Source organism: Patiria miniata, unplaced genomic scaffold (assembly GCF_015706575.1).
Source record: "Patiria miniata isolate m_02_andy unplaced genomic scaffold, ASM1570657v1 HiC_scaffold_6, whole genome shotgun sequence".
NCBI lineage: Eukaryota > Metazoa > Echinodermata > Asteroidea > Valvatida > Asterinidae > Patiria > Patiria miniata.
In genome coordinates this window covers 3,222,731-3,245,168 of record NW_024037073.1, presented here as the reverse complement: position 1 = coordinate 3,245,168, position 22,438 = coordinate 3,222,731, and the positions used below count along the sequence as shown (strand labels likewise).

General features: G+C 43.7%; 1 protein-coding gene across 4 annotated transcripts in view; it reads left to right on the top strand.

Moving 5' to 3' along the window:
• The window catches only part of LOC119742504 (nesprin-1-like), a 119,761-nt gene that overhangs the window by 17,298 nt on the left and 80,025 nt on the right, over positions 1–22,438 (top strand). For all 4 annotated transcript variants that reach the window (XM_038218449.1, XM_038218450.1, XM_038218448.1 and 1 more), the window contains 9 exons: positions 77–403; positions 1,220–1,365; positions 2,842–3,028; positions 4,434–4,742; positions 5,416–5,742; positions 6,260–6,568; positions 7,319–7,570; positions 8,763–8,885; positions 9,281–22,339. In XM_038218449.1, the coding sequence (XP_038074377.1) occupies positions 77–403; positions 1,220–1,365; positions 2,842–3,028; positions 4,434–4,742; positions 5,416–5,742; positions 6,260–6,568; positions 7,319–7,570; positions 8,763–8,885; positions 9,281–22,339 (15,039 nt within the window). The remainder of the gene's footprint in view (positions 1–76; positions 404–1,219; positions 1,366–2,841; positions 3,029–4,433; positions 4,743–5,415; positions 5,743–6,259; positions 6,569–7,318; positions 7,571–8,762; positions 8,886–9,280; positions 22,340–22,438) is intronic.

Genomic DNA, 22,438 nt, shown 5'->3' with positions numbered 1-22,438 from the left:
ATTACAGAACAACTTTTGTTTAGTTTATTTTTTTTAATTAGAAGTTATACCCTGGCCCGATATTATGGATTTTCAGGAAATAGCCGAAGTGATGCAAACCACGAAGAACCAACTTGATTCCCTGAAACAGCAAGCTGAAATATTGGACAAGCAGGGGAACGAACCGGGCAAGGCAGCTGTCCAGAAAAGGCTTCGTGACCTGGAGGGCTTGGCAGACAGGCTGCAAGACCAGGCATCCACTGATGACCAGAGGATCAAGAGACAATCAGCAGGCTGGCAGGATTACCATCATGCTTTGCAGGAGGTCACGGAGGTCATATCAGTTGCAGAGAGATGCTTGCCTGTGTCGGTTTCGCCAAGCGTCGGAAACGAAGACCTGATCGGCAAGCTGGATGCTGCAAAGGTGGGATATTATATTGTCAGGAAAACGTTAATGCTTTGTTATGATTAGTCAGTGCAACTGCATGGTACCATAGTTCAGAAAAGTGTGAAGCATACGCATCAAATACTGGACTTTTTACTCTGTAGCCCTACCAATACAACACAGTTCATCATGTGTAGTTAGTCTGTGCAGGGTTCTCACGGTCATGGAAAAATCATGGAAAGTCCTTGAAAAAGTCATGGAAAAGTCATGGAAAATTGGAAAAATAAAAAAGTCATGGAAAAGTCATGGAAATCAAGATCATGCATGTAAGGCTTATTTTTGATGGGCCGTTTTAAGGATGGCTGTAAGGGGAGGAGGAGGCCATTATTCATTACAACTTATTTTCAAAAGCTAACAAATGGTCAGCCTGACATCAGCAGTTCATCAGTATTGTAATACCAAACAACTTTTCCTTGCAAAATGGCGTTAAATGTCATGGAAATTGTCAAATTTTAGTCCTGAAAAGTCATGGAATTTAGTTTTCAGATTTCTGTGGGAACCCTGTCTGTTGGGACCATGTTGCATTAGGCCATAGCTTCGTTGAACAACCTCCAACACCTTTACAGAAAGTGCCAATTCTGAGAAACTAGCAGCTAGTTTTGTTGAACAATGTCACTGGAGTCTCCTGTAGCAGTTGGCAACACATTCTGGCGTAGTTTGGCCTTGAGAGTTTTGTCAAGTTTAAACTGGGAAGGCTTCTCACTTTGACAGGTCAGGAGGTTTAAGGTTAATAAAGTAAGCAACGACAGAAAATTCCTTATTGATTAAATTGTTGCTGTTCTGATTTGATTTTAGGAGAGTAATGCCAAGATTGTCGATGGGGAAACCAACCTCATGAGACTACAGCAAGCTGGTCAGAGGCTACTGGAGGATCTTGATGATCCTAGACTCTCTGAGCCAGTCAGAGAGGAGATGGCTGCTGTACAGGACAAACACGACAGGTAGGATTCTCAAACTTCTTGTGCTGGATATTTGTTCAGTGGACAACTTGTGTTAAGATGGGTAACCTGTCTTTAAAAAAAAAAACAGAATTACCAGTGTCTTGAGTACCTAATTGTTGGTAGATACGTGCGCTATATAAGACTCCGTTATTGTTATTAGTAGTAGTAGTAGTAGTAGTAGTAGTAGTGGTAACATTCATGGGGTTATGCTTTTTGTTGTGCATATTGTGTGAAAATGATCTGTCATTAACATAAACAGTTTGGTTAAAATGGCTGCAATTCAAGATGTTTACCCCCTGGGCTAGTGTGAATGCTGCACGAGCATTAACTGTAGTAGATACAATGAGTGCCAATATTTATACAATATTGGATGGCTTTGTGGGCGATACAGGAATATATTCGACTCGTGCAATAGTGTTTGTAGCGAGTACAGTATATTCTTGTATGCCCCGAAAATAAAGCCATCCAACATTAATATTATTATTAGCTGACTAGCTTGATCCGCAAGAAATACATTTCAGGACACAGCCTTTATTTCTCAAATTTTGTTGAATTATCATGCCACTCGAGGCTAGTTGTGGTTGTTGATAAAAGTGCGCATATACCCTGCTAGTGCTACGCGCTGCATCTGCGTGCCATTTACTACACTCTGTTGCGCGTACACCCCGCTAGTACTGCACAGTGCGTCTGTGTGCCACTTTCTATGCTCTAGATTGTGCAGGAACCAGCAAAAATGCCTGGATGATTGCAATAACAATATTATTGCAGTTATCCAGGCACTTGATTGACATAATATTGCAGTCATCAGGGTACTTTATTGACCTAATATTGCAGTCATTCGGGTATTTTTACGAAAGCATACAATACGCTGATTTATTTTTACTACTGGAAGCGTGATATAAATAATGGTAGATATGTGTACATTTTATGATATGGTTGACTTAAAGGGAATATACATCATTTGCTTTTGCTGTAATTTTCAGAAATGGATGGAATTGGGGGGTTGGAAATATAAAGCAAATATAGTTACACTGACTTTTTGGAGGTTTTGGGTTCGAAAATGCTATAAAAACCAAGAAAAACGATCATTTTCCTGTAGTCTGGTTCCCTGACTCCATAAAAGAAGAAACAGAGCAGTTAACATACATTAGGGAATTGTAAGGTCAGGGAACCAGTCTAGCTGGCTCGTACCCGTTCATAGGTTTGTAATCGATTGCAAACAAGTGCAATGGTCAATTGGGGCCAGTATTTGAAAAAAAGCCAGTTGTTTCCAACGCTGATCGGCCGATCAGCGTTGGAAATTGATACAAAAATACCACTTTTCTTGAAAATGACAGTATACCAGGTGCCATAATTTTACAGGATGCTTTAGACTGTCATTTACCAACATCCTATTAAGGTATTTCGCAAAAACTTGGTAGTTTTATTTTTCGATGTTTGCAAATGTTGTATATTCCCTTTAATATATTTCCACAGGTTACAAGCCGCAGCAGCTGAGACGGAATCCTCCCTGGAGAAGGAGCTCGAGGACAGACGAGTCTTTGCCTCGCAGGTGGAAGATGTCTTGAAGGATCTGAACCAACTCTTGAGCAGACTGGCCGAGCTGGTCCAAAGCGTAGGCCCTGAACTGAAAGATGTGGAAGAGAAGATGAACAGACAAAAGGTATAACTATAAATTTGAGATGAGTTTTAGGGTTCTGAATGACTTTGAAGCCCTATCTTATTAACCCCTCTGCTGTCTGAGCAGTCACAGGCAGTCAATCAATCCATTCTCTTCCCCTGCCATGCCTTTATACATAGGCTTGTCGCCAACAATCAGATCCTATTTCATGTAGGCACTGTGACAGACAAAAGCAAGTAACTGGTAGGTACAGCTGGCTTATCAAACTCCTATAGTCAAAGCATAGCTGTATAAAATTACATAAACCGTCACAGCCAGCTATCCTGTGTAATAAAGGGTAGGGAGAACTCAACTGTTACAAGCAGTTACCTGATTTAGTGTTAAGTTGGGATGACGTTGTTGAATTTGCCAGACAAAGAGGGAAGGTTAAGGCTGCTTATTGAGTGTTTATCGCTGTTTTTTACTGACTATTCGGGATTTTGTTCATTTTTCAGGTTTTTCTATTTGTCTTATGTTTGCTGCTATGCCTTTTATTTGCCTTGCAAAAAAGTTTCTGCTTTTTTTTCATACCATTAATTAGGACAAAATGTTAATGATTTGGAAAAAGTCAAAAAAGTACAGCACACTCTGTAGGATCAGTAGATTGAAAGGTGATTTTAATCAAGAATTCGAAAGACTGCATGAGTATTCTTATTTCATTTTAGGATTGTTCTCTTGACCAACATCATGTTAAAAGCATTGTACAGGGTGAGTAAAAAAAAAAATCCCAAATGCCGGGACCATTGTTTTAGTGAAGTTCTGCATGCAGCACTTTCAAACTCTCCCTAGGATATGAAAGCCCAATTCATAAGCTTTCTTTTTGTATAAGAATCATTCAAATCACTCATGTTCTTTTCAAGTTACAGAGTTTTAAACACAGCCACCGTTTTAAAGCTCTGTCCACGGATCACAAAAAAGGTGTGTGTTTTTTTCAGGAAAACGAAAACAATTCACACACATCCTTATGTGATTCGTTTTTGATTTGCTGAAAGAAGACTGAACTTTTTGTGATCCGTTGACAGAACCTTAAAACGGTGGTTGTGTTTAAAACTCCGTATAAGTGATTTGAATGATTCTTGTACTAATAGAAAGCTTATGGATTGGGCTTTCATATCCTAGATTTTGAAAGTGCTACATGCAGAAGTTCACTAAAACAATGGTCCCGACAGTTGGTTTGTTTTTTTTACTCACCCTGTATTTACTGTGTTTTCTGACTGGGAAATTCACATCAGAAATAAGTTTTCCAGTATTGAAATCAATTACATTTGATCCATTTCATCAGTTATAGTGCTTAAAAATATCCTTCCTGAGGATTGTTTGTCATTAAATGCAATCCCCTCTTTCATTGTCAGGAGTCTAAGTATTGAGTATTGAGAAGATAATGAATCATTTGTTATTAATCCAACAGGACATGGCAGATGAGCTGAGCGCCTTGAACGAGGCATCTGAAACCCTAGCCGACACCCAGCAGTCCAAGTACGACACCCTCCAAGCCACGCCCCCTCCAGAGGTGGCCGAGGAGATCGAGAAGCTCCGCCTCCAGCAAGCCCAGATCGCCGAGGCCATGAGGGATGCGGAGAAGAACCTGGAAGGGGCAGAGACGCTGAGGCAAGACTTCAGTGACAAGGCGAAGAGGGTGGAGGATATCTTGGGAGAAGTGGCGGGGACTGTGCAGGAGAGGGTCGCCGATGTGCCTGAAGGAAAGAGAGCTACACAGGTATGTGATGCTATTTTTTTTTTTTTACGGTTTGCCGTTTTCTTGCATTATTCTGAATTTTTGAAGAGGTGCATTCAATTCTAAACCGGCTGGCTGGCAGTTGCAATCAATGTAGGATTCCCTTTCTCAAAGAACATTCAAACTAAAGAGTCACTGACTGATGTGCTTAAAAAATACTTGGGTGTATAATCGCGGATAGAGTTCCAGTGCCTTCAACTTTGTTAGGCCCCAAAAGGCCAGCAATTGTCAAACATGTTTATTTTTTAAAATAAATAAGAAATACATGTTATTACTTAAGTTCACAGATAGAGTTCCAGTCTTTTCATTCTTGCTTGGTCCAAAAGGCCAGAAGTTTTCAAATGTCTGATTTATGGAAATATGGAAAGCCTGATGCACTCTTTGTCATTCAAAATGAATCAGTCAAATATTTAATTTTTTATGGTCAAAAAGGCAGTTGAGATTATTGGAAATATTACTCTTTTTAGCTCTTTCCTTTTCAATACTGTATTTGCTTTTACAATCTCTTCTTTCTAAACATACCAGTCATAAGAGATGTCACTAGTCACCTTTAGATCTGTTTTAAACCCTTAAGCTTGAGTAATATGTTATGCTTCAATTAAAAACAAAATTCATGGAACAAAACTGTATTTATTTTCTTGATTTTGATGCACAGGAAGCTCAGGAGACCCTTCAAGAAGCCAAAGCTTTGCTGGATGTCCTCCATCACCAGGCTCACAGCCTGGCAGACCAAACCAATCAGCCGGTCGAGAAACAACGGGTCGTCGCCACGGTAAACGACCTCCAACAACAGGTCACGGAAGTGGACAGGTCCGTGTCTGTAAAAGTCACCGAGCTGACGGAAGCGGTTGCATTATGGGACGAGTACCACGAGGCCCTGGACAATGTGGCCTCGTGGGTAGCTGAAGGGAGCAATGTCACTGAACCTGAACTTGTCATGACGAGTCCGCAGGTCGTACAGTCTCAGCTGGATTCACATAAGGTTTGTAGATTTTGTTCCATCTTCCTTTGATCAGCAGATTCTTAATTATGGTTAAAGAATTGGGCGTCAATATTTTCTTGTATTGAATATCTAGGTGTCCAACTTGGCTGACGTTTTATGCTTTTGACATGCATTTGCACAACAAAACGGAGTAAAATAGTCTACGGGGTGTCCAAAAGATACCTCTTGCTGAAACCTTGTTGCTCAGTCCTGATGAACAGATCAAAACAAAGGTGTACGATTATAAACTGATGAAAGAAGTTCAATTTATTTTTACATATGGAATTGTAGCCTTTAATCACCAAAGTGTCATTACATGAAAATAAAATTTAGGTTGCAAGGTGAATACAGTGCTAAAACTATTTCACAAATACTTCATAATTACATTCCATGAAGTACATGTGGTTACCAGGTTATGAGTAAATGGGCACAGTTTAAAGTCAGATGTTGAATTACCAATGAAACCTGTAAACACATTTGCAGTTGTCAAGTTTTTAATTTTTTCCCCTTTTAACAGAATGTCTTAGCTGATGTTCCAGACATCACTGACAAACTGGACACCCTGACCTCAACCACGGCAGCCCTCTCACACGTCTGCGACACCCAAGATCTCTCCCAGAAGGCATCCTCTGTGTCCGAGCAGGCCGGCGAGATGGAAGCCATCACGGAAGAAAGGAAAACGGTCCTGGAAGAGGCTGCTAAACAGTGGGAGGAGCACAAGGAGGAGATAGGGGAGTTGACATCTGCCGTCTCACAGGCCAAAGCTGCCATGCTTGCTCCTGAGCTGGAGACTAAAGGTCTTCGTCAACAGATGAAAGCGCAAGAGGTGGGTTACAATTATAAATAATTGTAGTAATCATAATATGTGGTGCTTGTATAGTATTCCAAATACCATCTCAGCTCCCTGGGGAGTGTTACAGCTCGATGCTGCCATTTCGGCGCAAAGCAGCTCAAATCAACCACAATAACCATCTCTGCCCTCACAGGTACCCATTTACTCCTGGGTGGGGAGAAGCAATGAGTGACAAAGTGCCTTGCCTAAGGGCACACGCACCATAGCTGTAGGACTAACGTAGAGTACCCCTTACTACCTAGACACCTCTCCTCAATCCTTCAAAATTCTCCATTGTGCAGGAGAACAATAAGGAGCAATTTATTCTGAACATACATGAAGCATCAGGCACATTTCCAAAACGTGATCAATGCCATTTTGTTACCTTTTAGATCCCACTCTTTCCTGGCTGTTTCTTTCCTGGCTGCCCACAGTCAGTTTCAACAGGTTTTATGTAGTTCGGCACAATTTAAGAAGCAAATAAAGCAAAAAAATGAAGTTTACAAACTGCTGTTCTATTTGGGTTTTTTCCTTTAAACTTTGTTAAACTTGCAACTTGTAAACTTTTTTTCAAATGGATATATCGCTTTTGGAAATAAACACTTCAAATTTTGGTATGTTTACAAAAATAAAATCCTCAAGCAACAAATTGATGACTTGATAACTGACCATTTGCCATTTTTTTCATTTCATAATCCTTTATGCTGCAAATGTTCAACAAACCTTTGTTTCTTTTATTTCAAGGATCTCTTGACAGCCCTGGAAATGTGCGAAGCCAGAGCAGAAACCCTCAACGTCCGACACGCCTTCATAGTCTTGTCAAAACCTTCTGCAACTATGCCCACCTCGCCCAGCTATGCCCAGGAGGTCAGACCTAAGGTCAAAGGTCAAGAGGTCACTGACCCTCAGCTGACTGAGCTAGCCGGAGAGTTGGAGCAGCTTCATCAGATTGCAGACGAGCACAAAGAAAAACTCAGGGTTGCTCTTATTCAACAGGTAAAATGTTTTGCGAGAGTTCTAACCCAGACGTTGAGTAACCGGAAAGTAATGTTGAAAACATATAGGATCATTTGCTTTTTGATCGTTTCCAATAATGACACCCCTCAAAATCCAAAGGAGAATGTTCAAAACCTAACTTGTTGAAATTTCAGCTCAGTGGATATTCCACTTTTTTAGAAAACTGTGAAAACCATGCACCTGTTATCAAGAAAACACGATTTCGTCAGTAGCATTCTTTCTTCCAAAAATTAGTCAATTGACTGATCATAGGAAATCTCCTACATTTCTTGATGTTTTTATAAATGAGAGCAAGCCAGACAGAATAATTTCACGGGGTTTTAATACCTCTTTACCAAGCTTTTTAATAATAATTTGGTAGGTTACTTTTGGGATAAATGCAAATGATCCTATATGCCTTTGAAAGTCCAAAAATTATTTTCCCCTGTACTACTCTTACCCTTTTTTTACCTGTTCCTTATTTAAATGCATCATTTAACTCCATTTTAATGTTTACACAATTGTGACCTTACTTGTGTTTGATATGTTGGGTGCATTGTGGCTCATTTATCTTTGTACAGTCTGTTTTACTTTTTTGCATGCATTTATTGTTGAAGGCATCTGAACTAGTAAGGAGGAGGTCATGGATTCCAGTGGCTCTCGAACAAACTTAAGATAATTTTCTCACATGCTCGCAGACAACACTGCGTGTACAGTGTTTGTAAAGTTAAGTCGGTGGAGAGCATTTTATATTGGGTTTTTCCTTCGCAGACTTGTTTTACAAGCACTGTATTATCAATGTTCCCTGTGGACTTTGGAGAAAAATTCATGGAAAGAATGTTGCAACCTGACGCTACTTTTTTTCTGCATATATCATCTCAATGAAGGTCATTCATTGCAAAAATGGTGATAAGACATGAATCTGGGACTGAGGAACATTTCCAATTTTTTAAGGAAATACTTAATGGCGTCAGGTTACAACATTCTTTCCAAAGTCACAAGCTTATTCGATTGGGACGCGAACCCACGATCTCCTGCCTACTAGTGCAGATATCTTACCACTCGACCACCAAGCCGGCCGGGGTCAGTGGGCTGGTTCAAGTCGGATGTAGCAGGGGGTACTGCAACTAATGTACCTTTTAAAAAGTTCGGGGAAAGCAAAAAATATTAAAATGAGTATTTATTGTTTCAGGAGGAATATGATGATCAGTTGGAGATCCTGGTGACCAAGATAAAAGCAGCCCAAGACAAGATGGCGTCACCCGTTGAGCCAACAACTATGGAAGAGATTAAGAGGCAGCTCGCTGAACATGATGTGAGTGTAAAAGATTCAGCTTTGTGGTATCAAACTGTAGCTTTAGAGTTTTGCTATCTGTCTTACGATGTTAAACAGTTGTTACACATCTTGTTTAAAGAGCAGCTAGAAATACATTTAAAAAAATGTTTCCATCTTTAAAAATTACACACTAAGGCACATATACAAATACATAGATTTTAAACATATCAGTCTTTATAATTAGTTGCTTGACTTGTTTTAGTGAACGCTATATGAGAATGCATTATATTTTTGCATTATATTTTAGGAGATATTTTGAAAATATTGGTATACTTGTAAATTATTAACTAGATTAATGGGCTTTTCAGGATCAAATTCTGCTTTCCTTCATGCAAGAATATAAACTAGATAATATTTTCATTTATTTATTACAGGCTTTGGCGGCAGAAATCCAGACATATGAAGATGAGATCATGGAACTGAATGAGAAGACAGAGAAGCTTCGTGAAGAGGCCGGGGCTAGAATGGCCTCCCAGCGAGCTTCCTACGCCAAGGTCAATCCTCCACTTCAGTTCCTCACAAGGCCGCAGTTTGGCGTGCAGGCCCAGCTGATGCGAAGAGGAAGCCCTACCATGCTTCCTGGTCTGTTCCCAACTTCCCAGGATGTCCCTGCAAGTGTTGTTGATGGGGTGGGGCCATTGAGCCCCAAGATGGTGGAGGACATTGAGAAGGAAGATATGTCTGATGTGGAGGACCAGCCACTATCAGCTTCACCAACTCTTGCAAAGGTTCCACAAAGGCCTGATGTTACTGAACAAGCTCCTCAAAGTCCCACTGCGGAAACACAGGAACCAATGAAACCACAAGATGAGACGAAGACTCAAATAGTCACAGATAAAGGCTTGGCATATATTTTAAGGCCTCTCCACGATAGTACAGATACTATCAGTGGTTCAAGCCCCTTAACTGGCTCATCAAGCATCACCCCAGGTGGAGGGGTGGGACAACCTCTCCCAGCACCTGACTTTGTTGTTGTCCAAGAAATGTATCCAGATGAGTTACCAACTGTGATTGCAGTAACATCAGTTCCAGGAACTGACAAGCCACTCATAATTCAGGATCCCAGGACTGGGCAACTCATGGCTGCAGAGCCTGCCGAGAACCCAGAAGACCTCTCAAATCAGCCGACTGCCTACATCCCAGAGTCTGGCAAAGTGATGATCTTAATTCCAAATGAGAATGTCGCATTAGAAGCTTGCCCAGTTGAAGAAGGTGGTGTGTTGCCTTCCCACCCTGATGACTCAAAGCAGACTGATGGTCTTGAATACCAGCCGCCAACAGAAGCTAAACCTTTGCAATTGGAATCAAAGAAGACACCAGAGCCACCTCTCCAGAAACAGGTTGTTACAGACAAGGGCTTGGCCTTTGTCCTGAGACCACTTGAAGACATTGAATCAAGCACAGGTGTTCCAAGTCCCTTGTCTGGGATGGTTGGCATTGCCCCTGATGGAGGTGTTAGTCAGCCGTTGCCAGCTGTAAATTATGTAATGCTGGATGAAGCTCAGCCAGACAATTTACCTGTTATTTTGGGATCGGAGTTTGTGCCTGTGGCCGAGAAACCATTTGTCATTGAAGACCCACAGACAGGACAGCTCATGATTGCACAACCTGCATCAGAACCCCTTGAGCTTCAAAACAGACTAACTGCTTACATACCTGAATCAGGGAGAGCTGTCATTATTGACCCAAGTCGGAATAAGACGCTGGAAGCTTGCCCAGTTGATGAACTTCCATCAGTGTGTGAGGAAGTGACAGCTGAAAACATCATACCTGTTGAACAGCAGCCGTGGAAAGTCAATCTGACACTTCTTTCAGCTGAGGAGCAGGTGCCAATCGATTCGTTTTCACCTACTAGAAGCCAACTGGAACAACCACAAGAAGCTGCTAAGCCAGTAGTTACACAGATTATCACTACCAAAGGACCAGCATACATTCTCAAGCCAAGCAAAGAAGGTACAGGAGTTCCTAGTCCACTATCAGGCCAAGATGGAGCTGCCCCAGATGGTGGACAAAGCCAATCATACTGTCAATATGTTATCTCTGAGGAGGTCTCTCCGCAGACTGTACCTGATGTCATTGGCACACAGGCCGTTCAGTTTGCTGAGCCTGTGAGAATTCAAGACCCCAAGACTGGTAATGTTGTGATAGCATTCCCAGCTCAAAGACCAGAGGACTTGCATTCAGAAGCTGTCGCATTCTGTGAAGAATTAGATACATCGCCAATGGTGATTCACTATCCAGAAACCAACAAAGTGGAGGTTGCACAGCCTACACTGAGTGATTCCACAAAACGGCCTGAAATGCAGCGTCCTGTAAATCAGCTGATAACCACAGAGGGACCGGCCTATATCCTGAAACCCATTGAAGAGGTCATTGGAGCTGACACTTTGAGTCCTTTAGCAACAGGGGAACAGATGTCTGATCCCAATGTTTTCACTCCTTCCAAGGTTGCTGAACTGGAGAAGTTGCCAGCAATCTTAACATCCAGACCAAGCCTCCAAGCCCCTCAGCAGCCACTGAAGATAAAGGATCCCTTGTCTGGGCGCGTTATGGTAGCACTGCCATGTGAAGATTCCAAAGACCTACAGACAGAAATCACAGTGTACAGTGATGATGCTGAAACTGGAATGATGAAAATCCACCATCCAACTGAGAGACAAGGGCCTGTTGAAGAGTCTGTCTACCTTGAAAAGAAACCAGTTCTTAAGCAGCTGCAGGCTAAACATCCCATCAAACAACAACTAGTAACTAATGAAGGTCCAGCTTATGTTCTCAGACCAGTTAAGAAGTCATCAGGAGCCTCAGCTGCAAGCCCACTGGAGGTAGATTTAGGTAATACCCCAGATGGTGGTGACTACATAATCAGTGGCACACCTGATGCTTCTATATTACCAACTCCACTATCCTTCAGACCTGCACCCGATGGTGACCATAAACCATTGACAATTAAAGATCCCAAGACAGGGAAGCTATTGGAAGCCATACCAGCTGAAGATCCCGAGCAACTCAGAACAGAAGTCACAGCTGTAATCAGTGATTCAGAAGACCAACCAGCAAGAATCTATCACCCAAGGACAGGTCAAGTACTATTGGCAAAACCAGTAGAGTCCATGCCAAGTGAGGAAACCAGCCCAACAAAACTCTTATCTGCAATTCCTCAGAAGGCCTCAACACAAGAGAGACAACTCCCGGAACAACAATTGGTAACTGAACATGGACCAGTCTATGTTCTCAGACCAGTTGAGGAGATTTCACCCAAAGATGTAAAACCTATTCAAGCAACTCCCATTACCCTCTTTGATGACTCAGAAATGGAGAAGCTTCCTCCTGTGGTGTCCACTAGAGCACTGTCAGATGCTCCGATAGAGGCCATGCAAATCGTTGACCCCATTTCTCAAAAAGTTATGCTGGCAGTGCCTTGTGTTGAGCCAACACAGTTGCTGTCAGAAGTTACAGTGTTCATCGATGAGGCAGAAAATGTCAAAATTCACCATCCAAAGAGCATGGAGCCAACACCAGAGGCAGTAACTGTGTTTCTGGAAAAACAGCCATTGCAACTAAGGGGGCTGGAAGAGCAGACATCTGCTGAACAGCTTATCACAGAGGAAGGCCCAGCATTCATTTTGAGGCCTGTCAGAGATACAAGCCCATTGGGTCGAACATCAGCTCCAGCAAGCCACAAACCTGTCGATAGTGTTATTGATGGTAGGGAAATAGAAGAAGTTCCACCTGTCAAATCATGCAAGCCAATCTCGCTTAAATCAGCTGAACCTATCAGGATCAGAGATCCAAAGACTGGGGAGATCATGGAGGCCATCCCAGCAGTTCATCCTAGACAACTGGAAACTGAAATCACAGCCTATGTGAAAGACACCTCTGAAGAGCCAGTTAAGATCCACCATCCGCATAAAGCAAGAGGCACAAAAAGACCATGGACCCCTAATGCTGAGCCCTCTAGAGTTTTGCAGGATGCTGCTGACAAAGTCCTGCCTCATGAACCTTCTGAAACTGCTTCCAAAGCTAAGATCAGCAAAAAGCCTGATGGGTACAAGTTTGCTCAAAGCAAGCCTGTGACTGAGTCTTTACCACCCATGCAGGCCAATGAAATGGATCTTCTTTTTGCTGAACCAGTTGGAACTGCAGAGCTAGCAGAAAATCTTAGTTTTGAACAACCACATAGAATGACCGAACAAGGGTATAAAGCGCAACCAGTTGATTCCAGTCCTATTTTACACCAGCTTGTTACAGATAAAGGTCCAGCATACACCCTCGAACCATTAGATGATTCAACTGCAGTTCAGATTGGGAGTCCACTGAAAGGCAAGCAAGGAACCAGCCCAGGTGGTGGTGTGGGTTCAGCATCAGCTGACTACTTCATGGTGCAGAAGGTGCCCTATGAACTATTGCCAAGTGTTGTAGGAACCAGACGTGTTGATGACCAGAAGCCACTCACAGTGCAAGACCCTAAAACTGGGAAACTATTTGCTGCACAACCAGCCCAGTCCTTGAATGATTTGAAGCGGTCAGTCAGTGCTTATGTACCAGATGGTAGTAAAGATCAAGCCGTGGAAATATTTGACCCTTCAAGCAAGCAAGTGGCTGTTGCATTACCCTCAGAGTTAGCTGTAGATCTGCTGACTGATTTAGATGGCAAGTCAGAATTTCCATCCCAAACTCTACTGGGCGACTCAGCTTCAGTTCCCATGGACTCAGATGATGCCATGGTGCCTGCTGATACACTTTCCAAAAGTCACAAAGCCAAAATGGCGTTTTCTGAGCCTTTTCTTTCACCAATGGAAACCAGTCAGCATTTGGATGACTCTGCAATCCCATTGAGAACTGAACCCTTGCAGACGTCAACTCCTCTCGGTCGTGCAGAACCTGTGAAAACACCCTCAGCGGAACAAGCAACTTCTGAAATTCAACCACATCACAAACCTTTAATGATGAGGGATGACGAATCAGAGCCTGTAAGCCAGTCACCAGACCCACATGAGAACATCTGTCAGTTAATTACTGATCAAGGGCCAGTGTATGTTTTGAGACCAATTGGTGAAGATGCAATTAGTTCTTCAAGAGGCAAGGGAGGCAGTGCACCAGGCGGAGGAAGGGGTCCCCCCTCCGTAGAGTTTGTAATATCTCAAGAAACTGTGCCGCAGCATCAACCACCTGTTGTTACTGGGGCCCGGGAAGTACCCGGGTCTTTGTCACATATTGTCAAAAATCCAAATACTGGACAAGTTCTGGTTGCACGTCCAGCTGAGAGTTTGAAGGAGCTTGATGATGAACCAACAGCTTACATACCTGATAATGCCAATCAACCAGTTCGAATTCATGATCCAAGCAAATTGGCAGATCAGATTGCTGTGCCAACTGAAATGGTTCCAGTTTATGAGACTGCTTCTGCTCAGAGAATAGGACCATCAGAATATTCTGTCGCCTTGAGACTTCCCGATCAATACTCAAGTGGTACAATTTCAACACAAAATGAAGCTGAAATGAAAGATGCACCTGTTAATGAAAAAGCACCTGAGGATGAAAAAGCACCTGAAAGTGGCACCTGGCAGCTGCTTGGAAATGAAGGTCCCATCTTTGTTCTTAAGCCAATTGAATCAATGCCAAGCAATCTTTCCTTACCTGAACAAGCCAGCATTCTAAAGACTGAAGCAGGAAGCCCAATCGCTGACCTTGAAGTTTCACAAGTATCACATCTGGAACAGCCACCAGTGGTTACAGGTGCTCAACATAGCGTACCAACATCTAAACCACTGATTGTCAAGGACCCCAAAACCAGTCAGACGTTTGTTGCAGTACCAGCTCAGAGTTTGGATGAAGTGGCTGAGGAGATAACTGCATGCATTCCAACGAGTACAGAGAGCCCAATAAGAATTCATGATCCCCATGCAGGCAGAGATGCGAGTCCTCATGCAGTTCCTGTTGATGAAGCAGTATTGGCAAGGAGAACACACACAGTAGAAGAGCCCAGATCCAAACTGCCCGATGTTCATGGTGATAAACAACAATCTCCCAGGATTGATGATGAGAAAAGAATGGATGATACTGGCATTGGTGCTACCCCAACTGATGCATTTAACCAGTTGCTTACTGATAAAGGTCCAGCTTACATCTTAAAGCCTTTTGACGGGGAATTGAGCAGTCCATTGCAGGTTCTTGATGGCAGTGCCCCTGATGGGGGAGCAGGTCCCTCATCAGCCCCCTTTGTGATTTCTGAAGAATCCAAACCTCATTGTTCTCCTCAAATAACAGGTGCAAGGAAAGTTTCTCCATCCCAGCCTATTGTTATTCAGGATCCAGCAACAGGAAAAACACTAGCTGCAAGACCAGCACAGAGTTTGAAGGATCTTGAAGACAATTTGTCTGCTTTCATTCCGGATGGTTCCCAGGAACCAGTAAGGATCCATGATCCTCTATTGTCAGTTGATCAAATAGCCATTCCCACTGAACAAATTTCAGTTGATGAGACCTTATTAGTAGACAGGGTGGCTGATGTTCACAAGCCTTTAGCTCTGAGGTTAAAAGAGGATGGAAAGCATGAAAGACCACCTGCTGAAGAAATGGACGGAATGGTGGAGGACTTTCAACCTATGGATCTTGCTACTGATGAGGATGTGCAGTTGCTAACTGATCAAGGCCCAGCCTACATCTTAAAGCCATTTGATGGAGAAGTCAGCAGTCCACTACACGGTCTTGAGAGCAATGGCCCTGATGGGGGAGGTGGTCCTCCATCAGCAGACTTTGTGATATCTACAGAATCTCAACCTCATTGTCCACCACAGATAACAGGTGCCAGGAAAGTCTGTCCATCCCGTCCTGTTGTCATTCAAGATCCAACAACAGGAAAGTCCCTTGTTGCTAGACCAGCACAGAGTTTGAAGGATTTTGAGGACAATGTGTCTGCTTTCATTCCAGACAGTTCCCAGAAACCAGTAAGGATCCATGATCCTTTACTGTCAGTTGACCAAATAGCCATTCCAACTGGACAAGTTCCAGGTGATGAGGCCATATTAGCAGACAGGGTGGCTGATGTTCACAAGCCTTTAGCTTTGAGGTTGAAGGATTATACAAAGCATCAAAGACCATCATCTGAAGAAATGGATGGAATGATGGTGGACTCCCAACCTATGGATGAAGGCACTGATGAGGCTGTGCAGTTGCTTACTGATCAAGGACCAGCCTACATCTTAAAGCCATTTGACGGAGAAGTAACCAGTCCATTGCAGGTTCTTGATGGCAGTGCCCCTGATGGGGGAGCAGGTCCTCCATCAGCCAACTTTGTGATTTCTGAAGAATCCAAGCCTCATTCCCCAACTCAAATAACAGGTGCAAGGAAAGTTTATCCATCCCAGCCTATTGTTATTCAGGATCCAGCAACAGGACAAACACTTGTTGCAACACCAGCACAGAGTTTGAAGGATCTTGAAGACAACATTTCTGCATTCATTCCAGATGGTTCTCAGGAACCAGTAAGGATCCATGATCCTCTGCTGTCAGTGGATCAGATTGCAATGCCAGCTGAACAAGGTCCAGTTGATGAGGCCATTTTAGCGGACCGAGTGGCTGATGCTCACAAGCCTTTAGCTCTGAGGTTTAAAGAGGATGCAAAGCATGAAAGACCGTCGGCTGAAGAAATGGATGAAATGATTGTGGACTCTCAACCTGTGGATAATGCCACTGAAGAGACTGTGCAGTTGCTTACCGATCAAGGACCAGCCTACATCTTAAAGCCATTTGATGGAGAAGACAGCAGTCCACTACAGGGTATTGATGGCAGTGCTCCTGATGGGGGAGCTGGTCCTCCAGCAGCAGACTTTGTGATTTCTACAGAATCTCAACCTCATTGCCCTCCTCAAGTAACTGGAACAAGGAAAGCCTCTCCATCTAATCCCATTTTAATTCAGGATCCAGCAACACAGAAAACACTTGTTGCAAAACCAGCACAGAGTTTGAAGGACCTTGAAGACAACATTTCCGCATTCATTCCGGATGGTTCTCAGGAACCAGTGAGGATCCATGATCCTCTGCTGTCAATAGATCACATAGCAGTTCCAGCTGAACAAGTTCCAGTGGATGAGGCCATATCAGCAAACAGGGTCACAGACGTTCAAAAGCCATTAGCTCTTAGGTTGAAAGATGATGTAAGGCAGGATAAGCCTCCAGCTGAAGAAATAAATGGAATTATGCCAGACTCCCAACCCATGGATGATGCATCTAATGAAACTATGCAGTTACTTTCTGACCAAGGACCAGTGTACGTCTTGACACCTTTTGATGGTGAAGCCACTTCACTACGAGGTGGAAAGGGAATTGCATCTGGTAGAGGAGTAGGACCTCCTGTTGCAGATTTCGTAATTTCACCAGATACCAAGCCGGTGCAAGAACCTGTAATAACTGGGGCTCGTAATGCTCCCCAGTCCAAGCTCATCATTAATGATCCAGTAACAGGCCAGACCCTTGTTGGAAGACCTGCTCAGAGCTTAAGAGTCATGTCAGAAGAAGTCACTGCATGCGTTCCTGATGAAACTGACAAACCAATCCGAATCCATGATCCTCACACAACACAAGATCAAATTGCTCTGCCTGCTGCATTGGTAACAGTTGAGGAAGCGTCATTGCCTGGAAAAGCAGGCAAGAAAAAGAAGCCTAAGAAGCGCAAGAAAAAAGGAGGAGCAACTGCGAAAACAGATGACACACGAGATGCACCTGTTAGACAAGTTCCAAGTGAAGAGGTAAAACAGCTGCTTACAGACAAAGGACCATTGTATGTTTTGACACCAGTTGATGGAGATCTGAGCTCCTTGAAAGGTCAGCAAGGTAGTGCCCCAGGTGGTGGAGTTGGGCCACCATCAACTGACTTTGTCATATCAGAAGATGCAACACCACAAGAACTACCTGTTGTAACTGGTGCCAGGGATACTCCAAAATCACAGTTGATGGTCATTAAAGATCCAAGAACTGGGGAAGCTCTAATTGCCAGACCTGCTGAGAGTTTGAGTGATTTGGCCAAAGGTTTAACTGCTTGCATCCCAGATGATACTGTCAAGCCAATTAGGGTCCACGATCCTCATACAAAACAAGATCACATTGCTCTTCCTGTTGATAATGTTGATCAGGTAACTCCTTCTGAAGAACTCTGGCCTATGGAGACAAGCACTGTGTCTGATGATCTTACTTCAACATCTCCTGTCAAAGAAACCCCTACATATCAAAGTATAGAGCAATTGCTTACAGATCAAGGACCATTGTACGTTCTGAAGCCGATAGATGACAAAGTGGCCAACCTACAAGGAGGCCTAGAAGGTGATTCTGTTGACAGTGGAGAGGGCCCACCATCGGATTTTGTAATATCCCCTGTAACACAGCCCAAGCAGCAGCCTGTGGTTACTGGAGCCAGGACCGTTCCACAGACCAAATCACTGAGGGTCCAAGACCCAAGAACTGGTCAGATGCTAATTGCGGAACCAGCACAGAATTTGAATGACTTGTATGATGAGGTCACTGCCTCCATTCCAGATCAGACGGATCAGCCAGTACTTGTCCATGATCCCACCCTTACACAGGATCAGATTGCTGTGCCTTGCAAGAAGAGTCCAGCTGATGATTCAACACTTGCTGCTGTCAGACCAAAGAAACCAAAGTCACAAAAACATAAAGGGAAGAAACCAAAAGAAGGAAAGAAGCCTAAAGATACCATTTCACATCAAGAGGAAAAAATGGAAGAAACCCCATCTAAGGTTCCTGCGTCTGGAGAAATTCAACAGCTGCTGTCTGACCAAGGACCAGTGTTTGTCCTGACACCAATAGATGATGTAAGTAGTCCCATGAAGGGTCTTGCAGGTAGCGCACCTGGTGGAGGTGCAGGACCACCACCAGCTGACTTTGTGATATCATCAACTAGGAAACCACTTCAACAACCTGTTGTTACTGGTTCTCGCAGTGTGCCTTTAACAGATCCACTTATTGTCAAAGAACCCAGAAGTGGAGAGACTCTGATTGCAAAACCAGCTCAGAATCTGAAGGACCTGAAGGAGAAATTAACAATGTGCATTCCAGATGATTCCAGACAGGCGGTTAAAGTGCATGATCCAATTGAGTCATGTGATCAGATAGCATATCCTGTCGAACCAGCATTAGTCGATGAAACTCTATCAGCTGAGAAGGTACCCAGTGTTGAGAAACCTCTTGCAGAGAGGCTCCGTGATCCTAGAAAAAGGTCGAGATTGGAATCTGCCAGCAGCCCACTGGATGGCAGTCAAGGAGATGCTCCTGTTGGACAAGTTCCAAGTGAAGAGATAAAACAGCTGCTTACAGACAAAGGACCATTGTATGTTTTGACACCAGTTGATGGAGATCTGAGCTCCTTAAAAGGTCAGCAAGGTAGTGCCCCAGGTGGTGGAGTTGGGCAACCATCAACTGACTTTGTCATATCAGAAGATGCAACACCACAAGAACCACCTGTTGTAACAGGTGTCAGGGATATTCCAAAATCACAGTTGATGGTCATTAAAGATCCAAGAACTGGGGAAGCCCTTATTGCCAGACCTGCTGAGAGTTTGAGTGATTTGGCCAAATGTATAACTGCTTGCATCCCGGATGATACTGCCAGGCCAATTAGGGTCCACGATCCTCATACAAAACAAGATCACATTGCTTTTCCTGTTGATAATGTTGATCAGGTAACTCCTTCTGAAGATCTCTGGCCTAAAGAGACAAGCACTGTGCCTGACGATCTTACTTCAACATCTCCTGTCAAAGAAACCTCTACATTTCAAGGTATAGAGCAATTGCTAACAGATCAAGGACCATTGTACGTTCTGAAGCCGGTAGATGACAAAGTGGCCATCGTTCAAGGAGGCCTAGAAGGCGATTTTGTTGACAGTGGAGAGGGCCCACCATCCGATTTTGTAATATCCCCTGAAACACAGCCCAAGCAGCAGCCTGTGGTTACTGGAGCAAGGACCATTTCACAGACCAAATCACTGAGGGTCAAAGACCCAAGAACTGGTCAGATGCTAATTGCGGAACCAGCACAGAATTTGAATGACTTGTATGATGAGGTCACGGCCTCCATTCCAGATCAGACGGATAAGCCAGTACTTGTCCATGATCCCACCCTCACACAAGATCAGATTGCTGTGCCTTGTCAGAAAAGTCCAGCTGATGATTCAACACTTGCTGCTGTCAGACCAAAGAAACCAAAGTCACAAAAACATAAAGGGAAGAAACCCAAACAAGGAAAGAAGCCAAAAGATACCATTTCACATCAAGAGGAAAAAATGGGAGAAACCCCATCTCACGTTCCTGCGTCTGGAGAAATTCAACAGCTGCTGTCTGACCAAGGACCAGTGTTTGTCCTGACACCAGTAGATGATGTAAGTAATCCCATGAAGGGTCTTGCAGGTAGTGCACCTGGTGGAGGTGCAGGACCACCAGCAGCTGACTTTGTGATATCATCAACTAGGAAACCACTTCAACAACCTGTTGTTACTGGTTCTCGCAGTGTGCCTTTAACAGATCCACTTATTGTCAAAGAACCCAGAAGTGGAGAGACTCTGATTGCAAAACCAGCTCAGAATCTGAAGGACCTGCAGGAGAAATTAACGATGTGCATTCCAGATGATTCCAGACAGGCAGTTAAAGTGCATGATCCAATTGAGTCATGTGATCAGATAGCATATCCTGTCGAACCAGCATTGGTCGATGAAACTCTATCAGCTGAGAAGGTACCCAGTGTTGAGAAGCCTCTTGCAGAGAGACTCAGTGATCCTAGCAAAAGATCACAATTTGACGATACCGATGGCATGCCAGCGAGTAAGGATGAACCCACACAACAACAAATCATCACAGAGAAAGGACCTGCCTTTGTGTTTAGACCGCTGGGATCCACCAGCAGCCCACTGGATGGCAGTCAAGGAGATGCTCCTGATGGAGGTTCTAAACAACCCATCACTGGGGACTTCCAGATTTCAGAAGAGGTTGAGCCACAGAGGTTACCAATGGCTGTTGGTGCTAGGGCTGTGCCAAAACAAAAACCGCTAATTGTCGTCGATCCCAAAACTGGACAGGCTGTGGAGGCCATACCTGCCCAGAATGTGCGCGACCTATATGAAAACACAATAGCTTACATTGAAGATGACGGAAAAGGGCCCATGAAAATCCACGATAATGAAACTGGGAAGGTGAAGGTTGCATACCCAACAGAAATTGTTATGGTTCCTGAAACTAGTGACCAAGAAGATGAATCAGTGAGCGGCGAATCAACTCCTGGATTCTACACCCCAGAAACTGGATCTCCTGCCAGATCACGTTCCAACAGTCTTGAATTGGAACCTGTAGAAGAGATTGTCCAGGCCAGTAGAGCAGCACCACGTCTCACAGCATTTGGTTATCTGGCACAAGTACTTGGGTTCACCCCTAAAGAAGCCTTGGAACCAAAGGGAGAGTCGGAAACAGGTTTGGATGAAACTGATGATGGTACTCCATATAAGGAAGCTGTAGACTTCCCATCTTCCGAAGAACCAGAAGAATTACCGACAGCCCAAAAGATGAACATATCTGACCCATTTTCCCAACCAAGTGATACTGGATCAAGGGAACAGCCTATAGATTCAGGTCTTCGACCCTCTCAAAAACCAACAACACCTGTCAAGACTGTCAGGTTTGCTGATGATGTGCCATCAACTTTGGCATCACCAAAGAAATCAGAACCTGGTTTAGATGAACCCTCAGAACAAGTTCCTTTCAAACCTCACCTCTCTTACCCAAGGCCTACAAGAACGGATCCCAGTCACAAAGAACAATTGGAAGGACCGCATAATGTGCCTATTGAACAAAGAAAGAAACCATCCCCATCCAGGAAATCAGATCAGAGGCATCCCCAACCACCTACTGACCTCTCGTGGCGTCCTGCCTTCTCAAGAGAAACCCCAGAAGCTAAACAAAGTCCTTCTGAAGCGCTTCTACCTATTAAACCATCCTCTCATAGGCATCCTTATCAATCACCCATGGATTTCCATCCAAGTTTTGTTACTGAATCTCCCACTTCACGAGCACCTCCTTCAGAGCAGCTGATAACCCCTGATACAGACTCTGACCTGTTCCACACACCTGATGCTCCTCCATCATCATCGGAGGATGTTTACTATCCAGCTCGACAACCAAGTGAGGAGACCCCAGAAGGCCCTGCGAGAAAAGCTTATACAGCCCCTCCTGCCTACAAACCGATAAAATCTACATCCTCACCCAAATTCAGGACTCCTAAGGGAACCAGTGCCTCACCATTGGAAGACCTGTCCAGAAGGAATAGACAGGGGAAGACGTCACCCATCAAAGAAATACATACTTCACCGTCTAGACACAGAGGAGGAGATAGAATTGGGGAACTCAACAGATCATGGGACAACCTTCAACAAAAGGTGAGGAAAGTATCCAGGCCTTTACGTATGTATATTCTTTAAAATAAAATGGCAATGAAATGGCAACTTTTGGAATTCGTTTCAGTAAAATTGTTTGTT